At 35.8% G+C, this 20,029-nt stretch overlaps 1 protein-coding gene across 9 annotated transcripts; it reads right to left on the bottom strand.

The window, feature by feature from the left end:
• Window positions 1-2,925: 2,925 nt before the first annotated feature.
• On the bottom strand, window positions 2,926-17,590 carry LOC103700927 (uncharacterized). 9 transcript variants are annotated; one of them, XR_016395628.1, is made up of 4 exons: window positions 17,365-17,590; window positions 14,449-14,731; window positions 3,141-6,510; window positions 2,926-3,016 (listed from the first exon to the last, which is right to left on the bottom strand). XR_016395628.1 is itself a non-coding variant. In XM_089923646.1 (3 exons), the coding sequence occupies exon 3, from the start codon at window positions 6,370-6,372 to the stop codon at window positions 3,307-3,309; it is 3,066 nt and encodes a 1,021-aa protein (XP_089779772.1). In that variant the 5' UTR covers window positions 6,373-6,946; window positions 9,975-16,062; window positions 17,365-17,590; the 3' UTR covers window positions 2,926-3,306. The 9 variants fall into 9 exon arrangements, 6 of the variants coding, with proteins under 6 accessions (XP_089779772.1, XP_089779773.1, XP_089779775.1 ...); XR_015988294.2 differs by lacking the exon at window positions 14,449-14,731; XR_016395627.1 differs by lacking the exon at window positions 17,365-17,590 and having other exon boundaries at window positions 3,141-6,946; window positions 9,975-16,680.
• Between the last annotated feature and the right edge of the window lie 2,439 nt (window positions 17,591-20,029).

Below are 20,029 nucleotides of genomic sequence, written 5' to 3'. Positions count from 1 at the left end.
CTTCGGCGTCGTTTGCGCCGAAATACGGGGACGGTTCCAAGGAAGCCTTATGGACTGAGACCCTCCATCCGCGTCGCAGCCCTGGAAACAGTTATTATTCTTTGCGAGGGGGGACCGGCGACAGCCACCTACCCGGCGTCGCTTAGCGGCGGAGGTCACGCCGAGACCTCGTCGGTGGATCGTTTGACGAGGGGATCGGGCGTCCGCATCAACCTGTTGCTACCAGGAAGCGCATTAACTCTTTTTTGACTTGGTCTCCTGCTCTCACAAATATGTATTCACTGTCAATATTTCAGCCAGATGGATCGAGGTTTTCATTTATCGTGGGCAAAGGGAGTAAAATTATTATTTTAATTTTTTTTGTAATTCATTATTTTCTCCAATTTTTTTTACTATTTTTATTTTATTTGTTCGGAATATTTTATGGAGCTTTAATGATTGTAGCCAGCAACTTGGTATTTGTTAATATAAGCTAAATATTTTATGAAACCTTCGCATATTAATAATGGAGTCGGCGTTGAAAATAAATATTAGAGGATATCATCCACTCCAAAATAGGCATCGAAAAGGATGAGCAAGTGAAGATATTGTAGTTTAGGCCAACAAAGAAGTTTTACTATTTAATTGTTGGTTCAATAAGTTATTATATATTGTTGTTACTATGATAATATTGGCAATGTTTGATATGATGTTTCACAATTTCAACAAGTCCAATATTATGGGCATGGACTTTCCAATGAGAGAGGGTTGAGATTCATTACCAAATCTTAGTCTTGTTAGGATTCAAATCTACGTTAAATTAAGTTGAAGCTTAAGCTCAATATATCTAATTTTGTTTTTTTAAACTTGAAGTGAATTAGTGATGTTTTCATTCTTTAGTAGAAGATATTGATATTTTTATGTTTAAGTAGGAGATAGAGTGTAGTTTTATTAAGAGAGGAGAGAGTTACATTAATAGAGCTAGAAAAGTTTTGAAGAAACATCTTTGTGGAATAGAGCAAAACCATTATTTTAGTCCTCTTTTTTTTTGAGTAATTTATTTCTCTTTCCAAAATTTTCTTTCACCATTCTTTGCTTGATTTAATTGGTATTTGTTTCGGATCCTAGACCGGCACGTTTGGTCTACAACAGAGTACCATGCTACTCTACAAGGTGGATAATTGGAAATGAGTAAACAAGAACCTCGCGTCTATAATTCTCGTATGATTAAAATGAATCATGGTTGCTTCAGCTGTCTGTGTCCGCTTCCTCAATTCACAACATCCTAGCATCATTGCTCCAAGATCTAGGACAACTCAAAGTTTGACTGACTAATTAGCACAGCACATCAATTCATAATTGAGAACAAAAAACAGCTAAGGAAAAAAATTGGCATATATCTAAATTTTGCAAACACGTCATTAAGCAGCGACACTAGATGATGTGAATTGAGGAAGCGGACAGGCATAGCTGAAGCAAGAGTCCTCGCTCGAGCCCCTTAAATCCCGTCACCTCGTCCCTCGTGACTACGGTCATCACTCTCACCCTCCGTGCCTTTGCCGCTTTTACTCTTTTCACCGCTTTTACACGCACACACGCACGCAAGAATGATCGACGGTTAGGGAGGTCGGGGTCATCCTCCAGTTTTTGGCAATCAAGGAAAAGGGAATAAGCACCAAGGATTTCTTGGGTCGGGCCATATCTAAGCCTAAAGGCTTTAATGCTTCAGTTCGGTTGGGCCTGCTGACATCAGGCTCAAGCTTGGGACTTTCCGGCCATCTACTTCGGCCTTGGCATCGAGGCATGTTTCAGACCATCAATGAAGAGTGGCCTAATCTGTGATCATTCCATCCGGCAAGCAATTTATATGGAAAGGTCACCAGGCCATTATAAGCAAGGAGACAGACGCAGACTAAGGTTTTTTTTTAGCTCCACCTAGAGCTAAAATCATATCGAATACGGATCAAATATCAGTATGTCCATATCCATATTTATTTTATTTAACAAATGCAAGCACGAATATGGATACAATGCAAAAAATTTATATTAATATATTTAATTTAAACGGATACGGATAGAAATGAAATACTGAAATTATTGACATAAATATGAATATAAATTAAATAATTAATGTATAACTATAAAATTAAAATTATTACTAAATGCATCATAAATCAAATTAATAACATATTCGTATAATTATATATTTTGGTTAAAAATTTATAAATACTATATAAAATTAAATAAGATTTCAAATAAAATTAGATATTCGAATACAGTTCAAATCGCTATCTATCCAAATCCATATCAATTTTCTTTAATAGATATGAATATGGATATTATCCTATCCACTTTTACCCAAGCTCCATTGAGACTAGTTGAACCCCTCTTGGTTGAGAGCAACCGGCAGTTTTTAAGATTGCAGCATGCGGCAACAAAATATCACACGAAAGAGTTGCACAATTGTCTAACTCTCTCATGGCAGCTCATTAACACAAAATAACGTAGACAACCGGCATCATGTACTAACTGACGGTCAACGGAGAAATAAGAAGGTTAACAACAGATTATGTAACTTTTCTCTTAAAAAAATTGCTGCATCACTTTAGCACTTTCCAACTCAGCATAGAGTTACCCATATATTATTCTTTTATTAATGAAATCCAGGAAAGGCGATTACCCAACACATAATCGAATTGTTATAATGTTCAGTTCGAACATCATCCAGCCGTGAAGAATACTTTCTCCACTACCGACAATCGCACAACAACAAATCAACTACCTTAAAAATGAAGTTTGACCTCAGCAGTTGACGGAAATGAACAAAATTTTAGGAAATTGCACCAATACCCAATGAGACGGGGAGACTCTCGCATGGCTTTTTATAATTAAAATAAATACAGCAAATATTTCACTATACTGGCACAGATAACCAGAACTAAAGCCTTTCAGGTAGAACCCAAATTCTTTCAATATGTTAAAATAATTATGAGGAATGTACAGATGCATGATCCCAGATTCCACTAGATGAGACTGCCTTCACAAAGCAATAAAAATTTTAAAAAAAGAAGAGAGAAAACCAATATGAAACAAAAATACCTAACATTTTTTCCAGAAATTAAATTTCCTGAGCTAAGTATAACCAACATTATTCAATTTACCTTTTCTGAAGCCACTCCCACATGTCAATCGGTCGATTCATCTTTCACCGAACCAATCTTGTGAACAACTCTCCGATCACGCAAGGCACCCCTCCCACGACGAAGAAACCTTGAAAGATAAAATTATAAAGAAAACACAAAACAAAACCGTTAGCCTGAGAGAATGTTACGGCCAAGATGTCACTTGTTTGTAGCACAAACTTCGAGGATCCCATCCAGAGTCTGGATCCTTGCGCTTCAGTGTCGTCTGGGAACTTGCAAGCTGTGAGGCAGTCCAAGTCTGCTCTTCCATTAAACCATTGTGTCCATGCATAACCTGCCTAAAACCCCCTGGCTCCCTGTTTCCGCTGTCCATAAATGTCATGCCGGAATTCAAATCCAAACCAGATGGCAAAGAACCAATCCTGTTCACACTCACAGGTGCACCAGCCACACTCATAGGAAAAGGGGGCACGGCAGTGCGTGCACCACTCAGTCCTGCCGAGCCTAGTATCTGTGGCACAACAGGGGCCCCTCTTGAATCTACCATGTACGGGATGCCCCCAGGTCCATACTGTGCTGGAGGGTAAGGCATGGCAAGACCGGTGGCATGCCCATTATATACATAAGCAGGCGGCCACATGTGAGCATAAGGCTGCACCTGTCGGGCAGAGACAGCAGGCTCCAAACTTGGTCCATTCCCCAAATATGACTGCCGAGTTTGGTTCCCATAATCCTTCTTTTCCACAGCCACCCTCGATCCCATAATTGCAACAACAGGATCATCAAGTTCGGAGCTTCCAGACATGCCTGAGGCCTTGGAAGATGACTTATTCAGGTTATGAGAACCGCCAATGTCAAATAAAGATGGGTGATCATTTAAGTCAAAATCTCTCATCGAAGGATGCCTTGAGGATGATGAAGCAGTGGACAGGCACTGATCTCCGTTCTGGTGATGAAGTTTCCAAAATGATGATGGATGCGGTGACGTATCCTCATCTCCAAGGCAATTAAGATCCAGCTTCAGCCTCTCTGCTCTTCTTGAACTAACCTCCATAGAAGATTCCCCAGAAGGAAAGCCAAGGGAACAAGGTATCTGTCTTACAGATGTTTGTTCATCAGCCACATTATCCTCACTCTCGGCCACATTCAAGTCTATTTCAAGGAAGTTCGTTTTGTTTTGTGGACCCAAATTTGTCTTCTCAGCATCTGGAGTTTTTCGAGGAGATGCTGGGCGAAAAGCACTCCTGGCAGCAGAACCCTTCCAACCCAGTTCACCTTCAAAGCGAAGTGGGCTAATTGAAAATTCTGGAGCTCCTTTTGAAGCAGCAACAATAGCTTTGGGCGCAGACAGGTTGACTTGATTGTTATGCATGGAGTTAGTTGAGTGATCATCCTCATTGCAGACATCTTCATTCAGATCAAAGTCCCATACATTCTTGTCAAGCTTACGTTCTTTTTCTCGAGCAACTGAAGTCAGCTCAGGTTTGAAAACTTGCTCATGTCTCTCAGTATCAATGCCACTTTGCACTGGAATTCTTGGATTATCATCCTTGGGAGAAGAGGCAATATCAGAAAGATCTTTCCCAGTCAGTGACTTGTTCCCATTTAGTTCTTCCATCACTGGCTGATCCAGTTTGCCTTCTGCCAAATCAGGGCTACAGGTTTCCACTCTCCCCCCTGAATCAATATCAGGAGAAGAGCTACAGAATGGCTCTCTGTAGTCAACAACTTCACGTTCCACTTCAAGAGCAACTTGCCGTGCGACTTCCAATGCATCAATCTCCCTGCAGTCAAGTTCCATTTCCGACCTGTCCATCTTATCCGTAACCTTCATGCTCACTGTTTTTGAAGAACTACTCAGGATCCCAAGGTTAACTCCCTCGCTCACCTTCAGCTTTCCCTCACTGCAATGCCCTTTAATGCTGCTATCACTTCCCACATCTTCTTTTCTTTGGATAGAATTCTCAGGACCATCTATTTTACTTTGGTTGCATGCACTGCTGGGCAAATCTTGAGAACCCTTGGCAACACGAGCAACACAATTGAGCTCCTTTGTGGTACTTAGATACTTTGGCAACCCGCAATCAGCACCCTTAATCATTGGCTGAGGCTCTGAATTCTTTGACATACAACTTTTGCTCTCCCGCGAATCAAAATCACATGATACAGTGGATTTCATCTGTGCAGGTACAGACACAGATACACCAGAAGATGACGAAGCATTACAACTTTCTTTTTGACTAGCTTTGCATAGGCCACCTTCCGTTATATTCACCTCTACCTCCAACTCCATCTCTTTTGCACCATCAACATCATTTAATTCTGAAGCTTCAGAATCTTTATCAGCATCATTTCCGCCCCCACCAGTAGATCTGCATAAGCGAGCAGAGGCCATTTCCACTACTGTGACAGAAGACTCTTCTGTAATAGCAAAGTTTTCCTGAAAAGAATTTGACACATGGGAGGAGCCCAGTGAATTAATCTCTTCTTCATTTGCATTTGCATTTGCTGAATTTGGAGACTCAGTTGGCATCGTCTGATTTGGCGCAGAAATTGTTACATCATTGATTGTATCCAATTGGGGACTGTCAGAGCATTTTGTAGAATTTGGGTGGTGAGACTCAGTCCCAGCAAAGCCTACCGTGCAATTCCCCTCCTGAGGCAATACATTGTGTGAAGAAATGTCAACTGGCTGCAGTGAGTGTACAACATCAACTGTGTTTGCATCAGCTGAAGGCTTGTGCTGGTTATCTTGGCATGTCCCGCCATTCTCCATATCCTGGTTACTAACATCGTCCACCCTTCTATTGTTCCATTTATCGAGCAAATTCTTCACCCTTTCCCTTATGCTAGGGTTATTTTGACCTAGCAATTGTTCAACAGTGACCCAAATTCCATAAGCAGTTGACTTTTCCTTGTCATGTGGAAGCCTCTCAAGGGATCCAAGTATTGAATTTATTACTTCTTCCATTGTACTGCTACTGACATCATTACTACACTTCAAAGCTTCTTGAAGCCAATGATTGAGAAAGAAGAGTCCATTTAACTCAACAAAATGTTTAAGACAGTCCTTGTTTTCTGTGGCTGCTAAGGTGCCCGTAACAGTTGACCATTGTCTTGCAGTATCGCCTGCATTATTCGTAACACAATCTTTCTGCCTTTCCATCACTGAAATCAGCTCTTCAACTCTTGCAAGAGTTGAAAGGCCATTCTTCATCTCAGTAAGAGTAAAGAAATCTTCTAGTGTCATATTGTTTCACACAAGAAGATTATAAACTTCAACTATGCCATCCATGCAACATGCTATTATTAAAGCATCCAGCCCCCGAAACAGGTGAGGAGAAAACAATGGTAAAAACTTCAGACCAAGTATATGTGGCTTTCTTCTCTGCAGTGAACATAAGTTGATAAGTTGACCAATTATATAAGCCATCATCATAATTATCTTCAACAAATAACGCATGTTGATGAACTATTAATTTCAAAATGCAAATTCTTAAACAGTAATACACTAACCCATGCAGTGATTCTAGAAGCCAGAAACTTCAAATGAAAAATGAATTTTACCGATGTCTAACATCCTTGCATGTAAAATCTTCATCAAGCAAGCCATATGTTTCAAGAAGAAAGTGACTATTATAAGAGTTCACTTTTACAAAGAACGCAACCTCTTATACCTCATCTGCCGCATGTTCTGGAAACGATGTTAAATTTAAAAAATAAGCAGAAGAATGTTCACAAGGGATACACTTCAAAAGATGACAGTTCTCTGAGCACATGAACTCACTAGGACACCTGTCCACCCACCCATCACAGATATTTCACTTCGGCCCTGTTTGGGGGAGCTGTTGGCAGTAGAGCTGTTAGAAGTAGAGCTGTTGGAAGTAGAGTTGTCTGAAGTAGAGCTGTTATAAAAAGCTGTTTGCTGTTTGGTAACTACATTCGTAAAGTGCTGTGGTACTTTGTTTTGTGTTTGGTAAACAAACTGAGAAAATACTTTTGTATGACAAAATTACCATAAAGGACATTGCATAGTATTATACAACAAAACATAATAAAACATAACATAAATTAATACATAAATATATGATATAGTATAATATTATTGTAATATAAAATAATATTATGTTGATATAGCATAATAGTGATATAATTATTAGAGTAAATTAATATTTGGTAATATAACATAATATTAAATTACTTAACATAACATACTAATGTATTATGATATAATGTAATATATATTATATTTATAGTATAATACAATAATAAAAGTATAAAATATTACAATTATTAGTATAAATTAATTTCTCATAATATAACATAATATTAAATTATTTAAAATAACATATTAATGTATTATAATGTAATGTAATATAATACAATATTTATAGTATAATACAATAATAAAGGTATAAAATATTATAATTATTATTATAAATTAATTTTTCATAATATAACATAATATTAAATTATTTAAAATAACATATTAATGTATTATAATGTAATGTAATATAATATAATATTTATAGTATAATACAATAATAAAGTTATAAAATATTATAATTATTAGTATAAATAAATTTTCCATAATATAACATAATATTAAATTATTTAACATAACATATTAATGTATTATGATATAATATAATATGATATTATATTTATAGTATAATACAAAAATAAAGGTATAAAATATTATAATTATTAGTATAAAATAATTTTCCATAATAATTTCCCATAATTTTTCATAAAATAATTTTCCGCGGTCCAGGGGCTCTTCTTCGTGGTCCATGCTCGAGGAGGACCTCAGCGTGGGCCGCGAGGTTGATGATAAAAAAAAACAATAGATTGATTTTGGAAGATATGGAAAAGGATTAAAATTTTTTTCTTCTAAAATGTGGTTCAAGAGATGCATACAAAAATTGAAAAGAAAAATACCTTTTCTTATGGAAGGGAGTATGATGGCTAGGGTTCTTGGCTTCAGTAGATTTTTAGGTTTATAAAGGGACAAACTATGTAATTATGTTATTTTAATATGGGCATTTTTGTCAAAAATACAGCTTTCCGAAAAAGCTGAAACTGCTTCCTCCCAAAAGCTCCAAATTGGAGCTTCCTCCCAAAAGCTGTTTTCAGCTTCTCGCAAAAGCTGAAACAGCTTTTTGAAAAATTTACCAAACACAGTTTTTCATCTAAAAGTACTTTTGGAGGGCCAAAAAGTGCTTTCTGGCCCTCCAAAAGCTCCCCCAAACAGGGCCTTAGCAGTAGAGCTGTTGACAGTAGAGCTGTTGGAAGTAGAGCTGTCTGAAGTAGAGCTGTTATAAAAAGCTGTTTGCTGTTTGGTAACTACATTCGTAAAGTGCTGTGGTGCTTTGTTTTGTGTTTGGTCAACAAATTGAGAAAGTACTTTTATATGACAAAATTACTATAAAGGACATTGCATGGTATTATACAACATAATATAATAAAACATAACATAAATTAATATATAAATATACGATATAGTATAATATTATTGTAATATAAAATAATATTATGTTAATATAGCATAATAGTAATAATTATTAGAGTAAATTAATATTTGGTAATATAACATAATATTAAATTATTTAACATAACATATTAATGTATTATGATATAATGTAATATATATTATATTAATAGTATAATACAATAATAAAAGTATAAAATATTATAATTATTAGTATAAATTAATTTCTCATAATATAACATAATATTAAATTATTTAAAATAACATATTAATGTATTATAATGTAATGTAATATAATACAATATTTATAGTATAATACAATAATAAAGGTATAAAATATTATAATTAATATTATAAATTAATTTTCCATAATATAACATAATATTAAATTTTTTAAAATAACATATTAATGTATTATAATGTAATGTAATATAATATAATATTTATAGTATAATACAATAATAAAGGTATAAAATATTATAATTATTAGTATAAATTAATTTTCCATAATATAACATAATATTAAATTATTTAACATAACATATTAATGTATTATGATATAATATAATATGATATTATATTTATAGTATAATACGAAAATAAAGGTATAAAATATTATAATATTATTTTATATTGCAATTTCTCGATTATTATATTATAGTATTAAAAAAATTAGTATAAATTAATTTTCCATAATATAACATAATATTAAATTATTTAACATAACAAATTAATGTATTATGATATAATATAATATGATATTATATTTATAGTATAATACAAAAATAAAGGTATAAAATATTATAATTATTGGTATAAAATAATTTCCCATAATAATTTTCTATAATTTTCCATAAAATAATTTTCCGCGGTCCATGGGCTCTTCTTCGTGGTCCACGCTCGAGGAGGACCTCAGCGTGGGCCGCGAGGTTGATGATAAAAAAAAAACAATAGATTGATTTTGGAAGGTATGGAAAAGGATTAAAATTTTTTCCTTCTAAAATGTGGTTCAAGAGATGCATACAAAAATTGAAAAGAAAAATACCTTTTCTTACGGAAGGGAGTCCGACGGCTTGGGTTCTTGGCTCCAGCAGATTTTTAAGTTTATACAGGGATAAACTATGTAATTATGTTATTTTAATATGGGCATTTTTGTCAAAAATACAGCTTTCCGAAAAAGCTGAAACAGCTTCCTTCCAAAAGCTCCAAATTGGAGCTTCCTTCCAAAAGCTGTTTTCAGCTTCCCGCAAAAGCTGAAACAGCTTTTTGAAAAATTTATCAAACACAGTTTTTTATCTAAAAGTACTTTTGGAGGGCCAGAAAGTGCTTTCTGGCCCTCCAAAAGCTCCCCCAAACAGGGCCTTCTACTGGATCAGACACAAAGTTCATAATCTTCCTTAGCATAATGCTTATTAGTTAGTTGCTGCCATCACATATTGCTTTACTTGCATTAGTAACGCATGTAACCATAGAAGGATACTTCATGCACTATTTTAAACAAGTGCAATAAATGCAAAGAGTAAGAAAAAGTAATAAAGAAGTTGCAGACTATCAGTACAAACAACTGTGATCTCCACAGGTCATATTTCAATGAAACAGCATCCTAAGTAACTAACACCGCATTGAGGACCCCGCTAGCATCCAATCGAGAGATTCAATTTATTATCATCATGGCTGTTGACATTTGTACAACTCAGTACTCAGAGAATACCTTCTTTTATAAATATCAACTAAAATATTACATGGAAGTTGATAAAGAGGAGCTAAAGAATGATGAGTTTCCTAATTTCCAGCAATTGGCGTACATGCTGGATCGCTCTAATATTTAACTTGACACAGATGGCAAAAATGTAAAGATGGGCAGCAAAGCATGCATGGTCAGTCTCCAAGTTTCCTTTAAGATCCCAGCTTGATAGAATCAATTTCAGGAAAGAAGTGCTGGAGTGTACGCCATTCCAACACAACAGAACGCCATATAAATAAACTTACAAAGGACTCGTCCCTTAAAGCATGTCACCACATAGAGGGGCGTGTATGTATAGAGGCGTGTGTATGTTTGTATACAAGAATGTACTTCTAAAGAATGAAAGTGCATGCCAAGATGCACCTGTAACATTGGTGCCAATCTGCCAGATCCAAGATTTTAGCGCTACTTATGTTTATTTTGGTCGGGGTGGGTTCTAGGAGGAAGGTGCAAGCAACTAAAAAAAGAGAGAGCAGAAGATATTGCTCCCGTATTCGAATTTCAAAATATTTCAGATATACAAGTGAGTTAAAAAGCATAATATGAATAAAAATTGAGAAAAAATAAAACAAATTAAAAATATAAAATATATGAATCAAGAAAATAGACATTACTCTTCCTCTTCTTTGATGAAAAAGGGGAAAAAAGGAGGGCATCAAAATCATTTTTTTCCCAAAAAATATCATAAAAGATCAAACTTAGATATGAAAAAGTTATGCAATGGGTGCAAGTTTAGTTTCTTCTTTTTCCAAACTCAACTTAGAGTTGAATTCATAACTTAAAGAAAAGAGTTCTGTTTTCTGAATATTGTGGGTGCAAGTTGTGCAATGGGAGGGTTTGACTTTCCTGAAAATCACTACATATCATGGTCTGCCGTATCGGTCCGTAACGGCCGGTACAGGCCGGTACGTACAGGTCTGGCCTGGGACCGGTACCGGATCAACGTGAAATCCGGTACCAACAATTTATTGTTGAAGAACCGGTACGGAACCGGTTCGGACCGGTACGCCACCGGTTCGGACCGATACGGGACCGATTTCGTACCGGTCCGGGACGCCACCGATACGCCGACCGATACCAGTACGGCGGACCTTGCTACATATAATCCAGACCGTCCATGTATAACTGTTGATAGATAGGATTAAATGAAAATACCTCCTTATTGTTTAAAGAAGGCAATACAGCAACCCTCCTTTAAATTCCCAACTCATGGATTATTAAAAAATTAAAGCAACTCAACCACGAGCCACGAAGCAACTTGACAACTAGTCCCTTTGATTGTTGGGGCAGATTACAAAGCCTATACAAGTTTAATCCATGAAGTAACTGATAAGGAATGTCATAACAATGTCAACACAATTGATCGAAAGGGGCAGTCTATTAAACATATAGCCAAACATTAAGAATACCTGATCAAATATTTATTAAAAAAACTTTGGGGTGGCTGAGGTTGAAGTGGCGTGTTATCCTGCCTAACCACCCCCACCCAAAGGCGCCAAAAAAAAAAAAGATTCTGCTTGCATCTGTCTGGCTCTAACCAGTGTGCCACATCATAATTATACGCTCAATTCTCTAACAATTATATCCATGCAGTGCCATCTAATAGGAGGCAACAATATGGGTTACAAGGTGCTAACCAAATAAACATATGTATGTCAAAACTATTCAGGACACAGCACTCAAACTTGACTTTTAGCTTGGTGTGCCTAGTGTGATTTCATTTGCAGCCATGCATGCCTTTTCTTTTCATGATTTGATACAATTGCACCTTCCATCAATACTATCATTTGTATACATATCTACATGTATGTGTGCATATGTACTTCCATATGTGTACATCAGATATTTGTATATATAGATCCATCAGACTGCTAATAGTAACTAAGCTCACACAGAATGCACAATCAGCAGTCCCAAAATTTCCATCCATGGTCTATCTCACATAAAAGATGCCATGATCTAAAACTATTACGATGATCCTAGTAACTGAATTAATTTACCTAGGGCAACACATATTCATTAAAATCCTTTTGCTCATGCAGCTGATACCTACTGCTTCTTCTCCACTCTCCAATCATGCATAATTTGTTGTCCCATGTATTATCAAAAACTTTTCCCACTAAGACTCAAGACCTGCGGGTTCCCTCAATCAGTGGTACGTACAAGAAGGCGGAGATCTAGTTGGTTCAGAAAAAACAACCCCAATTCAATATTTATTTTACAATTTATTGCTTTGTGATTCATAAATGAATACATATTGAATGCAAAAACTAAAAGTAGTTATGCATTTTATTTATGCCACTTAAATATGAAGACACCAGTTTGGTGCTCCCGTCTTCTTAAAATTCATGAGATTTGCTATGCCACTCATATATGAATCTGCTCCATCACCCAATGCAGATAAAAGAAACTAAACATTAGAGAGCCAGATGTAGTCTTTGCCATAGTCAGAGAGTACAAAATCTTTCTAGTACCCAATTTAATTGTTTGACAATCACTGATCCACTAGTTATAAGTAAATTAACAGTTCAAGAAACTAATTAGTAGATATTTTGAAAATTGATAAAGATAAAGATTTAAAATACTTCATGTAAAATTTCATAATTTAGTTAGTGTATTGCTCAAGGAATTGAAGAATTATTTTTATCTCAAAAATGATGATGGGGATCCAACCCTATAAATAAATGCACACAGGAACCTTGAACAAATCTGGGCCATCCATAGTACATTTGATGCATAGGAAGGAACAAGAGTTAAATAGGAAAATTCAAAATTACACTAAACACAAGTATATGCTTTTTAAGATAGCTTCTCAGAAAATAACATATGTATAGTTTTATTCTCATAAAAAACATAGTTTTAAAATTTTGATTACCTTTAGCGGATTTAATTAATTCGAGTAAGTATCATAGTTTGGAATTTGTTATAGAAAAACATAACTAAGCACCAACAGCACAGACCTCTAAAAAGAGAGCAAAAAAAAATGGGATGAAAAATTACCTAATTGAAAATAAATTGGTAGTATGGTTACAAAAGTCAGAGAAGAGATAATACTGCCACTCAAAACAAAAACACTAGATAATTGCCAGCCAAATCAAAGCAGATTCAGAAACAGTGTTTGACAAAGCACCACAAATTGGCTAGTAAGGCAGACTAGAGCCAAATTCTTTTTCATTTGCAATCTCACTGAAAAATGAAAATTGATTGGACAAAACTGATTTCAACAGCCAATTTTTGCCCTTTCTGAACAATGGTGAAGTTAGAAAGTCAAATATCTTTCACTCTACATTTTTTGTTTCCTTTGTTAGATCTGTTAGCCCAAGCATATTAATAAAAACTTAGAATGATAAAAAAGGACTGAGAACACTCCCTTTTTTCCAGTTTAGTTGTGAAAGTAGCATGTGCAAAATTGAAACTTGTTTGAGGAAGTATTAAGAAATAAAAATTTCAAGAAAAAAAATCTCAAAACCATGGGATTCATTTTAAAAAAAAAACAAAAACTTTATAAGGTCATCAATCAAGCAAAAAAAACTGATCAAAAGGTTATAAGTTTTGTTAACTCTAGCTGTACCTTTAGATCTGGAGTGTCTTATTAGATGTGCCATTATCAACTTTAGTGTTTTTTTTTTTTGATTCTTCAAATAGCTTGATGACACTATCTTGCACTACTTAGCCTTATCATAGAGGATGTTATTAGTCAGAAACATGCTCAAATGCACCATGTAGCAAAATCAATAAAAAAAAATGGATGATGGGCAGAATGAGGAAATTAAACATATATGTGAAAATTTGAAGATTATAGTCCATAAACAAAAGAATAGATAACATATAATAAATCTGAAGCAGAGATTATTTTGCTTTTGTTAATAAGAGTAATGGCTTCTTGTATGAAAAATGTAAAGGTCTTAAATATGCACCATGTACATATAGCCACAGGAAGAGAACTTAAAAAATGAACTATTTTTCTATATGAACGGAATTTCTTTGCTAATTAATTCCAAGGCTACAATATCCGAGACCAGCGATTTCGACATCGAAAGGCTGACCCCCAAATCTGTGCAAGACACTTTCTATAGTATAGAGCTACCTACCTTCTGATCTCCGATGACCATATCGTCACCGAGGAGAGTATAATCGAATGTCATTTCTTTGATCCAGTGAACCCAGCAGCAGCCTTCCACACCATCGGCACATCCACTGCTCTAGACAAAGGCCAAGCACGTCTTCACGCAATCGAAAACACACGCTACACAAGAGCCCAACTCCACTAACCACCTAAGGCAAGTGAAACCTCTCCAGACACAATGTCTTGAGTACTCAGAACCATGTTCGGTGCTGCAAAAGCGTAGCTGTAGCCCCTAACATCTTCGGCTCCTTGTTTTTATTCAATTATGAAATGACTCATAAAGCAAGTGTTAGTAACATTTACCATAAGCATCCTTACATTACTACATAACACAAAATCAATAATTTTTAAATTCTAGTTTTGATATTTATCAATCATCATTAATTAATTTTCTGACAAGTATGCATGTTTGGCTCAATGTCCTGACCAATATGCATGTTTGACAATCATATCCATATGTTACACCCCTGCCCCTCTCCCCCCCGAAAAAAAAAAACAAAAAAGAAATTAGAAATAAGGACACTCATATAATCTCTTCTTACTTCTTATATATGGTGGCTGGAGACTTTGCTGATGTGATGCCAACAGTACGTTACTTCTTATATAATCTCTTCTTACTCATCTTATGTATCATTACCATGCTTTCAAATCCCCACCTGCAAACATCTACCTCTGCATATCATCAATTAAACCACCTCATGCCTTCCGTTAAGTTATATTATTTGTTTCAACTTTCACAGTCTGTGCAAATGATAGGATTATTGTTAAATTTTCGCAAACTTAAAATTCTCATATTCATCCCTAAAAATCCTTAAATTCTGTATCAAAAATTACATCCTTAATCCTTGTGTAAGACCCTACCTCCTTTAATAAATTTTTCCTTGAATTCCAAACACCATGCATCAAGTCCCAATCAATTCAAATATATAAAAATCCTCCCGCGTATTAAGGTTTAGGTTCCTTCAACTTTGAAATATGTCAATCCTTCAAATATCCTAACCTGCATATTAACTTCAAGAACCTTTAAGGTTCAAACCCAACTTTGACAACATGAATTGTTTGCCAAGCCAACCTGACATGGCTACAAAACCTTCGCTATAAACAGAGGAAAGAGACTAGTGAAGCTTCTTGAAGATTTTCTAAATCAGCAGCATCAAAATCTTATTTAAAAAGCCTTGCTGATGAAAGGAAAAGGAACTGTATATTCAACGTATGGTCGATGCAATTATGCAATATCAATAAATTACAAAGGACTCGCAAAATTCAAAAAGAAACAGAATATTTTATTATGGAATTTTCCTAAACTCCCAATGAGCAGCTCATCCAGGAACTGCTCCAATGATAACTCATCCAAGAGCAGCTCGTAATATCTGTTTTTCATTTTTTCCTCCAATTTGTCCTCCTTGAATCATGTCTGTCTTACTTCGGTTTTCAAAACAACGTGACAAGCCATAGCTGTCAATATAGTTAACTCTGTCCATGTTGGGGCACAAGGATGCATCGCTAAATGGATAATACAAGAACAATAATCAACTGCTGATGAACCGGAAACAACATGAAAAATTTCAAAGAAAGAATCCTGAAAATAAAAAAATGAAGAAAAATTTAAAAAAATAATGTTAAAAAGATGCATTGAAACAGAAATGGAGTAATCGGGAAAAGGATGCATTGCAACAGGAAGATGCCATAGGGGGGAATCCAGAATGCTAATAAAGGAACAAAGCCAATGCAAACATATGTGGACAACAAACAACCAACCCAGACCAAAAAACTTGAGAAGTTGTTGGTTTCGTTTGGCGAAATATTGCAAATAAAGAAAGACAAAAGAAAGATTGTGTTTCTGTTCTCCATCAGTGAATAGTTCTCCATTACGTTTCATCATCATCAATCACTTCTAAGTAACCAGGAATTGAATACACGTACATAACAGAACAACTGTTTGGAGAGTCGGTACACCCTATAACATTGGTCAACATCAACACAGTACCTTAACCAGATAACAATCACCAAACGCAGGAGAACTTTTCAGCATTCGCTAATGTTTCAATATCATTCCACAACATATTTGTAAATAGAACGAAGAGGCAATAAAGCAAATCACATTCCAAGCCTGACAAATGAAGGTGGAATCTTATCTAGCTCATACGCACAGTTTAGACGGTATTTTTTTCACTAAAACATCGTACAAAGTGGGGGGGGGGGGGGGGGGGGAGAGACAATTGGTGCCCACAATTCAACCAAAACTTAAAGCAGTTCCGTCGACAATGTATTTTGTAATCAAGAAATTAAGGGGAAAAAAGATTAACCAAACACAATCATACATATCATAAAAAATAAAACAATGGTACCAGATTTTTGGAGAGGAATTACAGTACTAGATTCAAAATTCAAAATCAAGAATCTCATGCTAACTTATCTTCAACGACACCCATAAAGCAACAAGCCTAATCATGATAATACGATCAAACCCTAACTCGAAACGCTAATAAATCGCAAGATAAACTCCAAATCAGCATACCAAACTTCATCAAATCGGAAGGGGGATTTAGAATTTTTATATTAAAAAAAAATTCCGGAGACAAATTCGGCAAAAAGAAAATCAGAAACCGAAAATTAATCCAAAATTGGGTGAGAAACAAAAAAAAAATCAAGATTTATGCCACGTTATTCAAAATCCGAACCCCTACCCCATCGCCACCTCCGCCACGCTGAAGCAAACAGCATAAAGAGAGATTCAAAACCAAGAAATAAAGAGAAAAAAAGAAGCCACAGTCTTCCAAGAAACGATAACAAGGGACGAAGGCAAAGCAAAAGCAGAAGAAATTTACAAAGAAAAACGGAAGAAATACATGGAATAGATCGCGAGGGGGCGTGGAATTACCGGAGCTTAGCAGAAACCCTAAGCAGCTGAGGCGAAGTAGCGGCCTCTTTCTTTTTCTCCCGTCGTTAGAGGTCACACGTTCTTCCCCATCTCTTACTCTCTCTTTGCTTTCCAAAGAAAACCGCTCCTCAGCTTCGGCCCGGAAGCACGACCTTCTTCTCTCCCTCTCTTTCTAAGTCCCCTCTTCTCTCGTTATTCCGTTTTAGTCTTAATTAATGTGAATATATTCTAATGAGGGGTCCTTGGTTTAGTCACCAGGGGGAGCCACGTGCGAGGAGCGTGAGGGGAGAGGGGTGACGTGGCGTGGGGGCGGAGGGGCGGCCGGTGGACCGGTGGGCAAGGCCCGTGAATGCGACGGCGGCCGCAGCGGCGCTGGGGACCGCCGGAGTATGCCGGGGCTCTAACTGGCACTTTCACAGAAAGAGCGCTGTGTGGATGCGATTCCAGAGATGGGACAGCAAGCTTTCTTTGTAACGATTGAACGAAAGACACGTATGTGACCGGTATGTTAGTTTTGAGGGCTGGGTGTTTGCAGTTTGCTGTTGGATCTTCTCCCGTTGACCATTTCCACTAATTCGTTCAGTTGCGACATGCTTTTTGGGCCCTTTGTTTTCAGCTGTGTCAGACACAACTGTTTTCATGGCTTTTGGGAATTGCAATTCTCATGCAGTTTGGACTCTAGTGTCATTGGTAATAAATGAGACGTTAAAAATTGCAAACATACGACCGCAATTATTTTCATAAAATTTCCTCATCTTTCTGTTATTTTATGGATGGGTGTTCTCATGTATCAGTTTGTGCATTTTAGTTATTTAAAAACTTATATGTAAAAGATGCATCTGTTAAAAATGTGTCTGTAAAATAAGGATGTATAAAACCCTAGGTGAGTCGATCTTTATAGTTCATTTTATTTATATTTTTTTAAGAATTAGAGAGAGGATATTCAATATTATAATTATTTAAAATTCTAGGTGAGTCAATGTTGAGACACCTAGAATTTTAAATAATTATAATTATCTAAACAAACTCTCTAACTCATACTAGTAGCACTAGTGTCCTTGGCTAGACTTACTTGGATGTGGCAAACCATTTGATCTACGCATTCTCCAAGGTCAGTTGACTATATATGACTACTTAACAAAAAAAAATAATAATAATGTGCAGTCATTTTTCAAGTACCATTTTGTATTAATATTTGGTTAGATCTGCTACAGTGTTATCTACCCAACGACCAGGGGCCAATTCTATGCCCCATCGATTGGTTGGGCTCACAAAGGAGAAATTATTGGTTAAATCAGACCCACCAGCTCAACAGTGGACCAATCCAGCCACCAACCAACATGCATAAAAATAGATAAAAAAGGAGCATGATGGAAAGAAAGCGATACATAAGCATTGGTTTATGGTTGGACTGGTCCACCAGCTCAGTAATAGATCTGATTGAATTCAACTAAAAGTTTCACCACATTAAGGGCCAACCATACCATGGCGGCTGCCGAGAAACAAAAAGAAATTACTAGTTGAGAAAGAGTTCAGTCAATGGCATGGACTCATCTAAAATCTATGTATTGCTGTCTCCTTTGCATGACTTGATTCAAAGGCTGAGCTGTATACCTACGTTGATTTAGCTCTCTGCAGTTCCTAGAAGTCAAGCTTTTATTTTAGAATAGTAGAATTCATTCAATGGAGTAGGTAAGCTTTGTTTTAGTGGCCTAAACATGGTATATTTTAATTTTCTTAAAAGGTACAAGAGAGCACTAGTTTAGAATATCCTGGTCAAACATAGCATAAGTGGTCAACAATACTCTAGGCGACATAGTTTGATCAACTTAGAAAGTCAAATGGCATAAACCTGCGAAGTTGCATGCCTCCTTCTTTATCAAATGGGCAAGATAATAAAGCAATTGCGGTAGTTGATGCAATTTTTATCCTGTTCTCTATTCTATTGTATCGTTTATTTTATATCATGTCCTTTCATTTTAAGAAATTTGATTGAGTCTTACCCAATTTCTTTCCAAAAGAATGTTTTTTAAATAAAAAAAATTTGAGGCCACCTTTGAATGTCAGCTATTTTATACTTAGTTCCTCATTGATATAGCATTTCATCCTCGATCTTTCATTTCAGTGGTTCCTTTATGTTTAATCCCTAGTCTTTATGTAAAATAGGTCAAATGGTGTGCAAAAAGACAAAGTGTAGATATAGAGCTAACTTTGTTTAAAAGGCTAGACTAAGATACCTAGCTACATGCATGAAGATTAATTGTTAAATAGCAACCAGACAAAGAAGTAGGTCCTATTCTTCTATTTTTTTTTCTATATCAGGTCATAGTTTTACCTTTAACTTTTGAGCAATGATGCTACAAGGTCTGATTTCCAAATTTTTTGCCCTACACTATTATCAAACCATGCAGCGCATTCTTGACAGAGAATTGCTTTATGGTGAAATAAAAGAGTTAGATCGGCGATCAGAAATTACTACAACATTTTTTTCCTGCACACAATACAAAATCAGACATTGGATTTAGTAATAGGAAAATCATGCATAAGCTTTATAACTCGATATGTGAGATTTTGGTGCTACTTCAGCATTTTCTCTTCATGCTACTGCAATATACTAGCCACCATTAGTGGTTGCTTAATATGCATCTTTTATTGCTCTGATTTG

This window comes from Phoenix dactylifera, chromosome 6 (genome assembly GCF_051530095.1).
Source record: "Phoenix dactylifera cultivar Ajwa chromosome 6, Ajwa_hap1_PhDact_Kaust_v1.1, whole genome shotgun sequence".
Lineage (NCBI taxonomy): Eukaryota > Viridiplantae > Streptophyta > Magnoliopsida > Arecales > Arecaceae > Phoenix > Phoenix dactylifera.
The sequence above is the reverse complement of the archived record's forward strand: the minus strand, read 5'-3'. Positions and strand labels throughout refer to the sequence as shown.

Bases quoted from the DNA above. Each gene is read 5' to 3' on its own strand.
- LOC103700927 (XM_089923646.1), bottom strand. From the start codon at position 6,372: ATGACACTAGAAGATTTCTTTACTCTTACTGAGATGAAGAATGGCCTT.